General features: G+C 40.0%; 1 protein-coding gene across 1 annotated transcript in view; it reads left to right on the top strand.

The window, feature by feature from the left end:
* Nucleotides 1–2294: 2294 nt before the first annotated feature.
* The window catches only part of LOC136146436 (centrosomal protein of 135 kDa-like), a 37654-nt gene continuing 24634 nt past the window's right edge, over nt 2295–15314 (top strand). The window contains 6 exon segments of the mRNA XM_065905310.1: nt 2295–2484; nt 7443–7625; nt 8569–8736; nt 11092–11233; nt 13231–13296; nt 13298–13313. Coding sequence (XP_065761382.1) covers nt 2295–2484; nt 7443–7625; nt 8569–8736; nt 11092–11233; nt 13231–13296; nt 13298–13313 — 765 coding nt within the window.

The raw sequence follows: 15314 nt of genomic DNA on the forward strand, positions 1-15314 counted from the left end.
AGCTGGTAAAGAATCCACCTGCAATGCAGGAGACTGACTCCCTCTGGATTCCTGGGTCAGGAAGTTTCCCCAGAGAAGGGATAGGCTGCCCACTCCAGTATTCATGGGCTTCCCTGGTGGCTCAGATGGCAAAGAATCTGCCTGCAATTCAGGTCCCATCTAGCTCTACCTCCTCCTAATTATCAATTTTGAGGGTAGGCCTACCAGGATTGACCCCCAATTCAGGACTCCCGTCCCCTGGTGATTTGGGGAGAGCCCAGAGCAAGCTCAGTTTCTACTTTCTTCTGCTTCCCTAGCCCTGCTGCTCCCCTAAAGCCTAGGACCTGGGTGGCAAACAGCAACAACTTTGGGTGTGCACCGGGGACCCTGACCTCAGTCCAACAGTGAACTTGCTCTGGTCTTCCATGTTACCTGGAGCAAAACTGGCCTATAACTTCAGTATCCCACTTACCTTTTAAAATTTCTTTGACTTTGATTCTTACATTTTCTAACGGCTATGCATTTGGGACAGAGTTATCTGGACTGGATGGCCACTGCATAGTCATTTTGGTGTGATTTAAAAAAAAATATTTGTTGTTCAGGAAAAAAAAAATGTATTTAAAGGTACATCTTCAAGACTACAAAAGCCATCTACAGAACCTAACTCACTTCCTCTTAGAAATGCCACAAAACAACTTTTAAAGCAGCCGGAAGGCAGACAAGACACAACGGAAACGGTTAAAACAATACACGAATGGGTACAAAGTATTCACAACCCACAAAGCAGTCAGGTAACATGCAAAGACAATACCTTTTCAGAATGAAAGTCCTACTTGCCAGAGCAGTAATCAGAAAGGAGAAAATGAGCTCGTCTCTGATCATCTAGAAGTTTTCACGCAAGAAATAGAATTCTACAATTTGACCATGTGTTTTCGGTTTATGAACAAACTCTCTAAACCGAGTTGATTTGGATTTAATTCCATTCACAAATGTTTATTGCGGTTAGTGCCAGAGAAACATAACTGAGTAAAATAATCTCTGACTTCAGGAATTCACAACTGGGGACGGCAGGGAGAGACATACAAACAAATAATTACGTTTTGACGGGATGAGTTGTAACTCACGGGATCAAAACATCATGATGTTATATCATCATAGCGGACTGAGTATTTTATAAGGGTCTACACATCTGGGCATGGGTGTGGGAGCAACAGTTAACTGTGTTAGGGGGCTGACACGGAAAGTTGCAATTGCGCCTGTCGTTGGAGATCAGGCGAAGGCGTCCCCCGAACGGGTGAAGGCAGGCTAATCCGCGGCAGGGACCAGGGCTGGGCGGGATTTTGACCCCGCGCCGAGAAGGTCAAGCAAGGCGCGCGATCGACTTGGAGGACTCCTACCGCCGGCAGCCGCTGAGGTTAGGGGCTCGCCGGCCGCCAGGGGGCGCCGCGGCCTCGCGCCGTGCGGGCCGTTGCGTTTCCGGGCACCGGGGCCCAGCGCCGCCATCCCGGTCGGGCGCGTCCCCGCTGCGCGCGGCGAAACGTCGGCCGCTCCCGTTACCGAGGCAACCGCGGCACCTCCTCCGCGCCGGCCCTGATCGTCTCTCCGCGCCATTTTCAAACTGTCCCAGCGCTGGAGCCGGTGTCTGGGCGGAAGGAGCCAGCGAGGGAGGCGAGGCGCGAGGGGAGATGCGACCGCAGGCGGAGGGAGCGGCGGCCGGGGCTGCGGCTGAGCGCGGCGCGGGGCGGGAGGGCTGGGCAGGGCGGCGCCTCCGCCTCCAGGGCCGTCCCCGCGGGCCGGGCCCGGCAGCTGCCGGGAGAGAGGCCGCGCGGCCTCGGGAGGAAGCGGGCCCCGGGCGGGCGGGGCGCGGAGCCCTGTCGCCTCGCCGCGGACACCCCCTTCCCTTCAGCGCCCGACCGCGGAACTGCGGCCCGGAGGTCGGCCTGGGGTTGCCAGGGCTCCCGGTTCCTCCGGCCCCGCTCGCCGCGCGTCTGTGCGGTTCCAGCAGATCCGCCTCCTACCGACTGATGGGTTGATTTGAAAGTTAAAACACCCTTTCGTATAAGAATCATACAGGCTCTTTGTAAAACAAAAGTGCCCCAAAGCCTAGGACGAGTCATTTATTAACCTTTGTCCGGCACCTTAGTAAACATCCCCTCTTCCACTCTCTACTGTTTTTAGTTCAGTGAGGGAGGATTCGCGAGATAACCTAGTTAATGATGGTTTGGGGTGTTTTGGTTTTCTAGCCCTTGTGCATATTTATTATATACACAGGAGATTATACACACACATGCACAGGATACTTTTGTAAAAATAAGATGCACCGGCTTTCAGACGTGAGCTCCCTAAAGTTAAGGAAGTGGCTGGTTCCAAACACGTACGCGTGGAGGACCTCCCAACCTTCCCTTTTGTGTTGTTCTGCTGGAAAACTTTCAGTATGGCCGCAGTGTTCGGATGATGTAGACGGGCGCGTTGTGTTGGTGGTGAAGGACAGCAGCCCATGCTTGGGTGGGGAAAGCCTAATGTGTTTTTGTCCTTCCTGAGAGGATTTTAATCTTTTTCATCTGTCGTATGTGTTGATGATTTTTCTTTTTTAGTACTTACTCATACTGTCTCTCAGAAGGATGTGAGGATGTATTCTTTCTGGGTAACCAAAGTTGATACCAGACGAAAAGGAGGCATGTTTGAATTGTGAGGCCCTGCTGGTTCTTGTTCTGACAGGTGCACTTCTGACTTCTTCAGGACTTTTTCTAGAACACCTGCATCAGTCAGGTCCCTCTTGTGGAAGGAACCTACAAAGAACCTAGCATAGAATGGGGACGTCATTCAGAGAAAAGGCTAACGAGAATGTGGAGAGGGAGAGATTTGTAGGAAGGAGTTATCAAGGAGTAGTCCTCACTTAGGAGTCATCTAGTAAGTTATCAAGGAGTAGTACTCACTTAGGAGTCACCTAGTAAGTTATCAAGGAGTAGTCCTCACTTAGGAGTCACCTAGTAAGTTATCAAGTAGTAATACTCACTTAGGAGTCACCTAGTAAGTTATCAAGGAGTAGTACTCACTTAGGAGTCACCTAGTAAGTTATCAAGGAGTAGTCCTCACTTAGGAGTCACCTAGTAAGTTATCAAGTAGTAATACTCACTTAGGAGTCACCTAGTAAGTTATCAAGGAGTAGTCCTCACTTAGGAGTCACCTAGTAAGTTATCAAGGAGTAGTACTCACTTAGGAGTCACCTAGTAAGTTATCAAGGAGTAGTACTCACTTAGGAGTCACCTAGTAAGTTATCAAGGAGTTGTCCTCACTTAGGAGTCATCTAGTAAGTTATCAAGTAGTAGTACTCACTTAGGAGTCATCTAGTAAGTTATCAAGGAGTAGTACTCACTTAGGAGTCACCTAGTAAGTTATCAAGGAGTAGTCCTCACTTAGGAGTCACCTAGTAAGTTATCAAGGAGTAGTCCTCACTTAGGAGTCACCTAGTAAGTTATCAAGTAGTAATACTCACTTAGGAGTCACCTAGTAAGTTATCAAGGAGTAGTCCTCACTTAGGAGTCACCTAGTAAGTTATCAAGGAGTAGTACTCACTTAGGAGTCACCTAGTAAGTTATCAAGGAGTAGTACTCACTTAGGAGTCACCTAGTAAGTTATCAAGGAGTTGTCCTCACTTAGGAGTCACCTAGTAAGTTATCAAGTAGTAGTACTCACTTAGGAGTCATCTAGTAAGTTATCAAGGAGTAGTACTCACTTAGGAGTCACCTAGTAAGTTATCAAGGAGTAGTACTCACTTAGGAGTCACCTAGTAAGTTATCAAGTAGTAGTACTCACTTAGGAGTCATCTAGTAAGTTATCAAGGAGTAGTACTCACTTAGGAGTCACCTAGTAAGTTATCAAGGAGTAGTACTCACTTAGGAGTCACCTAGTAAGTTATCAAGGAGTAGTCCTCACTTAGGAGTCACCTAGTAAGTTATCAAGGAGTAGTACTCACTTAGGAGTCATCTAGTACGTTGAGGCGGCATAATGCAGAAACCTGAGCGCTGGGTCAGGACTCAGGAGACCTGACTGCCCACCTGCTTGGTGACCTTGTGATTTAGAAAAAGTTCCTGTCTCTAGGCAGCCTTTCCTCATCTTTGAATGTGGAGGGTGTCCTTGACCCTTTTTCCCTCATAGTAGTTGTGAGGATCCAATTTTGCATATATCCATATCCATGCATGTTTTATATAAATTGTGAAAAGCAATACAGATGTAAAACAAAAATATTGAGTACTAGGACCACATTTACCTGGCAAAGGTTAGAAAAGAGAGCATGTTTTTTTTAAAGAAGTGATCTTTGGATAACTCCATTTTAGGGCAGTTTGATAGATGATATATTCATAGATATTTAAAAAGACAAGGATAAAAAGATGTCCAGAGTTACTTACATGTTGGGGTCTTTCTTTTTTAATCTCAGTAAACTTTACATATGCTATTTGAAAAGCTTTGATAAATGTATACATTGGTGTGATGTCTGTCCCCATTGCCACAATATTTTCATTACCTGAGAAAACTCCCTCATGCCCTTCCAGTCAGGCTCCAACTACCCCCATCACCCTAGGTGACAGCTGTTATGATTTCTATGTACATGGTTTAATTTTGCCTGTTTTGAACTTCATATAATCATGGCTTCTATTGCTCAGATGTTTTTAAATTCATCCATACTGTTGACAGGTACCAGTTCTGTTTTATTCTTGAGTGATATTACATTGTTTAAGTATAGTGTCCTTATCCTTCTTCTGTATAGGTTGTTTCCAGTTTGAAGCTATCATGAATAAAGATGCTTCAAATATTCTTGTAGAGTCTCTTTATAGATGTTTATTTTCATGTTCTTGAGTAAGTACCTTGGAGTAGAATTACACAGTCATAGGCTAGAAGTATGTTTAAATTTATGAGAAACTGCCACACTTTTTAATTTATTTTTAATTGGGGGATAATTGCTTTACGAGTTGTGTTGGCTTTGCTGTACTACAGCGTGACTCAGTTATGAGGACTTATATATCCTGTCCCTCTTGAGCCTCCCTCCCACAAACTTTTTCCACAGTGATTTCACACTCCGGTAGCAATATGAAAATTCCTGTTACTCCAAGTCCTTGAAGACATTTAGTATTGTACCTTCAATTTTAGCCATTCTAGTATGAACAAAATTATATTTCATTGTGGTTTTAATTTGTATTTCTCTGATGTCTAGTGGTGTTAAGCATCTTTTCATATGATTATTCTCATTTAAATATCTTTTGCAAATCTTAGCCTTGCATTTCTTATTGGGTTATCTTTATTATTGAATTGTAAGGGTTCTTTCTGTATTTTGTATACAAATCCTTTGTTAGATATTATGCATATGTTTCTCCTACTCTTCTAAGTTTTTGTTTTGTCAAATAAAAGGATATATTTTGATAAGCAGACATTTTTAATTTGAAGAAATCCAATTTATCAAGTTTCTCTTTTATATTTAAAAGAAAAACTTAAAAGAGGCTTCTCTAAGTATTCTCTGCCTGTCTCAGGTTTGAAAAAATATTCTTCTTTCTTTTGTCTAGAGGTTTTATTGTTTTAACTTCTGTGTATTAAGTTTATGAGGGGATATTTATTTTAATGCAGCAACATGGATATCTTTAGCATTGGATTTAAATAAATCTAAATATTCTAGAGAGCTGTCTGCCTGAAAAGAAATAAAAAAAAATAATTGCTTCATAATAAAAGAATCCTTTTTTAAAACATTAAACAATAATAATAACTGATAATAGAATGATGTTTCACTCTTTTCTTATAGGATTTTAATTTTTGGAAGTGAATAAACCTAGTTTGGAACACAAGATGACTACAGCTGCAGAAAGAAAGTATCTTAATATTAGGAAAAGATTGGATCCGTTGGGATACCGCCAGACTTTGACAGTGGACTGTTTACCTTTGGTGGAGAAACTTTTCAGGTAAAGATGGGAACACTACTGCAAACTTGTGTGACCCTGAATCCCCTTTATCTAGTTTCTTGTTGAGCTTTGTGCTTTAGTACAGAAATGGGTAGACTTTTAAAGTCCTTAAATCGTCTGAAGCTTCTCTCTTCTCCACGTCGCAAAACTCCAGGGTCACCGTGCAGTCTATACTGTTTAGAGTAAATGTTTCTGAGGGTTTTGTCTGTGAGTAAAATACAGTTTTTAATGTGATTTTCTGATCTAGTTAGGAGTTCTGTAGCTGCTTTATTCACTGGTTTTTATTTTATTGAAATGCAGTTGACATGATATTATGTTAGTCACTGGTCTCTAATTGCTACGCATTTATAATGCCGATCTAAGGTGGTTGATCATGACTTTAGCTGTGAACATGTTAATTTAGCTGAAAGATTCTTTGTGATTTTTATTCTTTTCCACATGAATCTTATTACTGTGATTTGAGACTAATTAGAGCAGAGAAATGGTCTAGGAAGTTTTTGCAGTAGGACTATAAGTGATAATGATGAAAAGAAGAGAGTGGATGAAAGATACTTTGTGGTCTCTAGTATGGCCTCCAGAATCCTTCATGATCTAGTTCTAGGTCAGCAATTCAGAATTATAGGGTGGGAGTATGTTTAACTTTCCAAGAAACTGACACACATTTTCCCCAGTGATTTTACATTCCCTTCATCTTCCCTGCACCAACCACCTGAGCTCCTGAAAACATGTTCGCTCTCGCCCTTGGTCTCTCCATGTGCTGTTCTGTCTGCCTGTAAAGTCTCTTTCTCCTCTCCTTCCTGCTTTGTCTTTACGCTCAGTTAGCTATATGGCCTGCAGCTCTCTGTCACATATACTGCACGTTACCTTAGCTGTTATTGTTGTTGGAAATTTGTTTTACCTTCCCATTAGAATGCAGACTTCCAAGAAACTAGAGACTGACTGTTTCACCGCCATACCTAGGACAGGCTGAACACAAGGTCGGCACTGAAATATTTATTGAGTTTATCACATAGTACCGTAACTTTTGACAAATTGTTAGTAGGATATAAGCTCCATGTCAGTGGGTTCCTTACCATGTTCCCTGCCCAGTAAATGTTGATGTAGTGAATATTCTGTTCATCTGTGTTCTTAGAGGTAGGTAACTGATCCGTGTTTGTTGCATCCCTGACACTTAACATGTAGCAGGCATTCAGTAAATGTTAAATGACCAAGTAAGATTCACAGATTCCACAGGATCAGGTGACTAATTAGACATGGGGGGTGAGTGAGATCAGGTTTAAAGATGGTTCTGCCTATATGTATATGTTTTATAACTTAATTACGACAGGAAAGTTTTGAGACCTTCTTAGTACCTTGAAAGACCTCTAGTGTTTGTTTTTGTATGTTTGATTTTCGATTTGATAGCATGTTAGTATTAACATTTAAGTCCTTTTAGAAGTCTGCTTTTAGTTATTAAAAGTTAATAGAATGTTTCCTTGTATTTGCATTTTCCATTCTTTAATGTTGGTGATCTAGTTCATACAACAGAAAGTCTTCGGAAATCAAAATTATCTGCTGTGAAAGCTGAAAAAGAGAGTGCCAATTTTGATTTTGTATTGGAACCTTATAAACTTGAAAATGCAAGGTTGAGTAAAGAAAATAATGAATTATACCTGGAATTAATGAAACTGAGAGAACAATCAGGTCAACATATTAAAGGTAAATTTTTGTGACTTTTGAAATTTTTGCCCTTTTCATTTTATATGTGGGAAATCCTACTCTACCTTTGAAACTATTGATTAGAAAATGTGATAGTCTTCCTACTGATAGTTCCTGAAATATTGTAGGGTGTGTTGAAGAATTTCCACAAGAAAAATAAATTTGCATTCCACAACTATATTCATCTTCACTGAATGTGGATTACATTTTTAGAATTAAAATTGCTGTAATGGTTGTGGTGTGCGCTCAGTTGTGTTTGACTCTTTGTGAACCTGTGAACTGTAACCCACCAATCTCCTCTGTCCATGGAATTTTCCAGGCAAGAATACTGGAGTGGGTTGCCTTTTACTTCACCAGGGGATCTTCCCAACCCAGGGATTGAACCCGCATCTCTTGTGTCTCCTGCATTGGCAGGCAGATTCTTTACCAACTGTGGCATCTGGGAAGCCCAGAAGTTGCTGTAGAAAATATTAAATGCTGGTACTGAAGAAAAATTTCCTTGTAACAACTTCTGTGTTTCTGAGAAAAAGTTGTGTGTCTATTGTTCTGATTCTTTTATACCCTGTTTTTGACCTGGAAGATAGAATGATTTCAGAGGTACTAGGCAAAGGGTAAATTATGTGGCTAACTTATTATAAAATCTTCTTGTATTTAGTAGAAAGCCCTGGCTAATGCTTGGCATGAATTGATAATCCCTTAGCTTCATATCCAATTTACTGGATCAAAAGCTCATATTAGTCTCATCACAGAAGAAAAATATAATTCCTTTTTGTGCTTAGTGACTTGTTTGCAGTTTTGTTAATCGTGGTAGAAAAGTTACAACCTTCTAACAAAGCATATAAGAATCAGGTGGAGCCTTTCAAATTATTGTGATTATTTTGTTTTATGAAATGGGAGAACTTCTTGATGTATAAAATGCTCTTTAAATCTTTTTCATTTTAAGAGTTGAAAACCACATTGAAAAAGTGCGCACATGAAACAGCTGATCTGAAATTTCTAAATAATCAATATATTCATAAACTCAAACTTATGGAGAAAGAAAGTAAAGCTAAGAATGGAAAAATTCAACAGCTTCAAGAAAAGAGTTTGCAAGCTGTAGTTCAAACTCCAGGTGAATCTGTTCCCTCTCAAAACAAATTATATACATCTAATCTTTTAAAGATGTTAAAACTGTTGACTGAAATGGGACTTTGGGTATTCATGCTTTAGACTTTAGTATTTGAAAAAATGTATTTGGATAGTCACAGAACCTTTAAAATTGATTTCTGGAGACCCAGCTTATATTCTATACATGTGCTTAGAAACTTATATAACAGTAAACTTCTTAGGTGTAAGGAGTCTATCCTCAGTGCCTAGGGTTTTCTTTCATTATTAATTTGAATTCTTTTTTCTATTATTATCACCATCATTATTAATTATAAAAATAATTCATACTCTAAAGACTTTGAAAATGATATACTTTGTTATTTCTTAGTTTATTTTAGTCTTCTTAGCCTAATGCTCAGTAGTTATCAGAGAAGGAAAAAGAAATGATGGGGCATATGCAGCGTTAGTGGTTGTCCAGGCTCAAAGTTGATGGAAGAACCCCCAGTAGTAGTAACCAGACCATGGAGGTGTCTGAACCATGAGATTAAGGTCACGGAAGTAAATGAGGGGAAGGGAGGTGCTGAATTATGAGACTTGGTAGAGACTGAGGGATTAAAGAACACGGCGAGGACCAGCAGTAATTTGGTCAGAATGAAGGCTGCCTCAGAAGAGAGCTGAAGATCTGGAAGCTGGCTCAGTTCTGTCTGGTAACACAGTCCAGGCTTAATCATGTTACTCTGTGCCTGGAGCTGAGTGAAGAGGAGACTCTAAGAACTGAAGAATTGCAAACTGGGAGGCCAGGATCAGGGAGGAATCCGTGGCAGAAAATAAGCTGGGAGAGCGAGGACCCTGAGCCAAGGGCAGAAGAGATGCCGAAATGTGGGGGAACATCTCAGAAGAAACTAAAAGATTAAGAAAACTAAAAAAGGAGGATAATTAGATTTTCTGAGAAAAGAGTGGGCCTAAATCAAGGGTGATTTAGAGGTGTAATCTCTAAAATTTAGGGATGGATAAATTTAGTAAACTTGGGATGTAGAGGAATTTCCAAATTTCTGTTTGAAGTGAATGAGTGGATGAATGAGGATATTAATACTATTTCTTTCTCTTTTTTTTTTTTGGCTGCACCATGGGGCATGTGGGATGTTAGTTCCTTAACCAGGGATCAAACCTGCGCCCCTAGTGTTAACCACAAGACCACCAAGGATGTCCTGGTACTATTTCTTAAGATAGGGAATATGGAAAACAGAACAGAAGTCCACCGTCTACAAAGGGTTTGTTGAATATGTTGTATCCACAGGACATTCACATTGAAACTCCTAGTATGCAGTGGAATATGTAGATCTGTCCTCAGAAATATGGTCCTAGATGGAGAGTCACATTTGGAAATCATTGGAATATCCTGAGAACTGAAGCTTTGACTGTGGTAGGAGTTACTAGTGAGATTATGTAGATTGGAAAGAGAGGAGAACCAAAGACAGACCCTAGGAAATTGTCTTTTAAGGCACAGATGGAAGAAGAGGGTCTCTGAGAGAAACTGAGAAGGACCAGCCGAGGAGGAAAACCAGGAGATGAGGGAAGAAGAAAGTGGTTTGCATGTTCAGGTGTGTAACTACAAGCAGGTCACCTAAATACTCTTGACCTGGTTTCTTCATCCTCAAAACAAGAGGGTAGGAGTATAGAAAACTTGTTAGGATTCTGAGGAAGACAGAGTTATGGGTTGTGTTTGTTCTTTGTGAGGTTCAGTTAGTTTTTCAAGTACGTGTCTAATCTTGACCAGGTACTGGAAAAGCTGAATTATCCTTGTGGTTTGGACCAACATGGGATATATCTAGCCATTAAAAGAAATTACTCCTGCTGGTTTTAAGGATAATTAAGAAAATTCCCCATTAATTCAGGATACATATTCTGCTATATACTGATTTTGATTCTTAAAGTTTCAGTTATCTTCTCCTTTGGCCTTGCTTAATAAACATGTTTATTTTAGTTATCATTGCCTTGAAGCTTCTCATTTGACAGTTTTCTGCTGGCGATGACTTCTTGGGCTCTGTTATGTACCACAAGGCACACTCAACTTTTAATCTTGCCAGAGTTTGGTCCCCATCTCATGAAGGGACAGATTAAATCTGGGCATATATACCAAGCATGCAGAAAATAAAGGTTGCTTTCTAACCATGTGTTGTTGAGGTTTGCAGAAATGAGTTGTTCAGTTAAAGATCAGGTAGGTATTTATATGTAAGGGAGAAAACATTTGACCTGGCTCTTATGTAATAAGACCCAGAGACATAGTTTATAACAAAAAGGCTAGCCTTCTGAACTATTTAATTCTAAGACAGTGTTTTGTTTTCAGTTTTTTGAAATACACATTTGCTTTTTTTTTTAGGTGGCAAGAAAAGAAATATTGCTTTCAGGCGCCAGCGCATGCAGATTGATGAACCAGTCCCTCCCTCTGAAATCAGTTCATATCCGGTTCCTCAGCCGGATGGCCCTTACATCGCAGACCTCCTGCACGTGGCTGATGACAGGTGCATTAAAGAATCCTCTGTTGGCTTTAGTTACCTCATCACTTGGTTAGCCCTAAGTTTCTTGATAGTACGGTTTTGTCTTCTTAACTAGCCTATCTCTGGTGTGTAGCATAGAACTTTGCATAAGCATCCAGTAAATGCTTTCTGAATATATTCTGAATATTGAAGGTTTTCACTTGTTTTGAAATTTGATTTCAAGTAAATCATATATCTGAGGTTTCTGTCCATATTTGCTTTGAAACAGTTTAGTGCCACCTAGAGCCTATTTCAGTAGAGTTGCTTTGACATTCAGCTTTATCACCCAAGTAAATCTTCCACAGATTCTCTGTTAGTTGAGATTTTTCTCAAATGCCAGTAGCATGAGTAGACTTGTAACTGGCTGTGAAAGTCTTGCTTCATGATTCTCTAGCTCTGTATGTTGGTGTTTCCTTAACTTGGAATCAGGTGTAAATTCTATTTTAATTATAATTTCAATAAACTCTTTGGAAAAGGCTATGTAAGTGTTCTCGGGCTGTAAAGATGCAACTTTTGAGAAACTTACAACCCGGTAAGAAGGTGAGACAAGGGGAAATACACAGAATGCCATTAAGAACATGTTAGAAGGTGCAGAGGAGCAGGAGAGCGCGAGTGACAGCCTCTCAGGTCTCGGCTGCAGACGCGGTTTAGGTGCAGAACACACTAGTGGGAATGGCTAGTGCAGCCGGCTTTTTACTTGTAGATCATGTAGACAATATGAGAGAGTTTTCTACTTTATTATTAATGTCTGTAGCAATTTAAAAAAAGGACATTGGTTGGGGGACTAATTAGGGTCTTCAGCTCAGTTATTCTCACACAATATTATGTACCTGTATTTATACACTTACTTGACTTTACCCATGAAATATTTTGTGTTTTTCTGGTACTTATAAATTAGGACTTAGACAATATGTTAGTATTATTTACCGAGTTTTAGACGGCTCCATATGTATTCGATTCAATGGACATGAACTTGGGCAAATTCTGGGAGATGGTGAGGAACAGTGAGGCCTGGGATGCTGCAGTCCATGGGGTCGCAGAGTTGGACACAGCTTAGTAACTGAACAACAACATGTGTATCTTTTCTGTCTCTTTCTTTGCCTTAGCATTCTTCTTTTCTGTCAAGCCATGGTAGGTAGCATCAGTCTCTTGATTATCTTACTTGTTTCACTTTGCACATGCACTGTGTTCAGTCACTCATGCGTGTGTGGGTGCGGTCGCGTGCGTGCTGCGCTCCTGCTCCTAGGTTAGTGGGCGGTGTTGGCTCTGGTAGTACTAGCAGCAGGTACACGCAGTGTTCAGTGGTGCTGTGCCGACCCTATGGAAAATCTCTCTCAAAATTAAACCTGGCTTCAGGCTTTATTTTTCCAGTATGAAAATGATTATGTCCTGTTTTGTTAATGCTTGGCAAAGTTTGATGTAGTACAGTACATTTAGGCATTCATACAATTCAGATGATTTAGACAAATCTTGATTTTCTGGGAATTAACAAGTTCCAGGAAAGAGTAGGTTTTTTTTTGCTGTAGGTACCTGGAAAATTGGTATTTCTTAGTATTTTTCTTCTCTCTAAGATTGCAAGATAATTTGTTAGAAAATACAGGGTCATGTGGGGTCAGAAAACATTTAGTCCCTTATTTCACTTAATAGTATTGTGAGTTTTAGATTTGATGCTTAGTTCCCTGAACCTAAGAATTGGCAACAGTACCCAGAAGAATTTGTCTTAAGACTCAAAATGCAGTAGGAGACATAATGATTCTGAGTTTCAGATTATTTACCACTCAGTTTTGTATCTGTTCTTATAAAATTAAATCTCTAAGATAATGTACTCTGTGCTGTGGCCTGGGAACCCTTTGGCCCAGCACCTCCTACCTCACTGAGAAACAAAAAGTTCAGGGTTTTTAAAAGAAGGCATCTAATTTCACTTTTGTAATTTTGTATTTCTTATCAAAAATATATTGAAATTACTTATAAATATGTTTCAGAATTCAAGAACTTCAACAGGAAGTGTGCCAGTTACAAGAGAAGTTAGCAGTGATGGAAAGTGGACTGAGATTATAACAAGCAGGTAGGATTTTTTATTTATCTAGTTGGGATTGAGGTGAGTGCGCTGTGACTGTAAATAGAATTGGGTTATGTTTAATATTTCTGATACCTGAGTTTTTAATACAGCTTTTCTTTTTAGTAAATTCGTTAATAGAATTAATAGATGGAATGGCTTAGATGGCTTCAGAGCCTTCAGTTCATTCCCTGCACTATGCATTGAGGTGAGTAGTAGTTTGTTTTTTTTTTAAGGTGAGTCATATATCTCCCCAAATATTATGACCATATTAACTGTTTCCATCTCAAGAGATATTTTATTGAAGTGTATTATGCTTTATGATAGTCTTTTTAAAAACTTGTTTTACCCTTTCTGTAGATTTTATCATTTTGAGTATGTCTTTGAAAGTTACTCTTCCAAGTGGCCATGCTTGTTGAATGTTTTCTCTAAAAGCACTGGTGCTCTGTAAAGAAGCAAGGGAGTGAACAGACTTGGGGTTACGTGAAAACTTTCTCTATAAGCACTGGTGCCCCATAAGATGGTTTTCTAAAGAAGCAAGGGAGTGAATAGACTCGGGGTTACATGAAAACTTTGAACAACCTTTGTTCTTTTATACTTTCTTTTTGTGTCTTGGATAAATTCTGATTTGGGTAATTATAGGCTTTCTTTCTTAATATGCTTACTGAAGTTTAAATCAGGTAGCACGTTTTTCATATTCTGCACATAACTACGTTTTTTTGGAGTAAAGAAATCTGCACATACCAGTATAGATATAACCTGTGTATTGGTATAAGTGTTAAGTTTATAAAGTACTTTGAAGATCACTTGGATAGATGGAGTTAAAAGGAATTGTAGTAATGTCATCCAAAAAACTTACTTTATGGAGAGATGTTGAACATATCAAATATGCATATGAGATGAATATTAATTGATATTTTTCAATTTATATTCAGTCATTCTTTCATCACATTTTTTTTCTAAGTACTTTATGAACATAAACTGATCAGTCTTTATTGTCTCCATGAGGTGGCTGAGGCGTTTGAAGAAAATAGCCTGACCGTTCTGATTGAAATCACCAATTTCATGTGGTTATCAGTCTTGATTGAGTCTGCTCTATCAGTTTTTTTTTTTTTTTGGTGGGAGTTTGTTCTGTTCTCAGCATATATTCCAGATTTTACTGTTCTCTTCAAGCTCTTTCCATGGCCTGTAACACCCTCCTTCTTAGGACATCATCTTCTTTTTCATTTTCCTATCTCTGCCTTTAAAATGAGCAATATTCACAGGTTCTCCTTAAGACTTAATGGGTAGGATGGTATTCTTCCTGTTTTGTGTGCTTGGCCCCATTCCCTCTCTTCTCCTTAGGATATTGCTTTAATCAGTTATTCTTTAGCAAACTTATATGGCCATTTTAATGAGTATACATTTTTTCAGTACTGTGAGGAGATGCTTTTATCATCATCACTAATACCCCTTAAAAAATCTTTTAATTACCTTTCCCCTCTTGCTAACTAAGGCCTTCTTCTCCCTCATGCCTACTTCTCTGAAAGTGAAAGTGAAGTTGCTCAGTCATGTCCGACTCTTTGTGACCCCATCGTGTCTGACTCTTTGCGACCCCACGGATGGTAGCCTACCAGGCTCCGCGGTCCTTGGGATTTTCCAGGCAAGAATACTGGAGTGGGCTGCCATTTCCTTCTCCAGGGGATCTTCCCAACCCAGGGATCGAACCCGGGTCTCCTGCATTGCAGACAGATGCTTTACCGTCTGAGCCAGTCTAAAGGGTGTCTTATTCTTCTTTCTCTACTTCTTCACTTCCTGTTCACTTCTTAACCTTCTGTTGGCCTCTGTCCCCCACTGTATAAGTTGGTCTAGTTACTGTTACCATTGACATTAGTTGCCGCATCCGGAAGGATACTTTAAGTCTTCATTTTCCTGACTCACTCTGCAGTATTTGACATTATTGATCATTTCTCTTTGAAACTCTTCTGTGGCTTCATTTTCTTTTTGTTTTCCTTTTCTTGCCTTTTTTTT

This window comes from Muntiacus reevesi, chromosome 14 (genome assembly GCF_963930625.1).
Source record: "Muntiacus reevesi chromosome 14, mMunRee1.1, whole genome shotgun sequence".
Taxonomy (NCBI): Eukaryota; Metazoa; Chordata; class Mammalia; order Artiodactyla; family Cervidae; genus Muntiacus; species Muntiacus reevesi.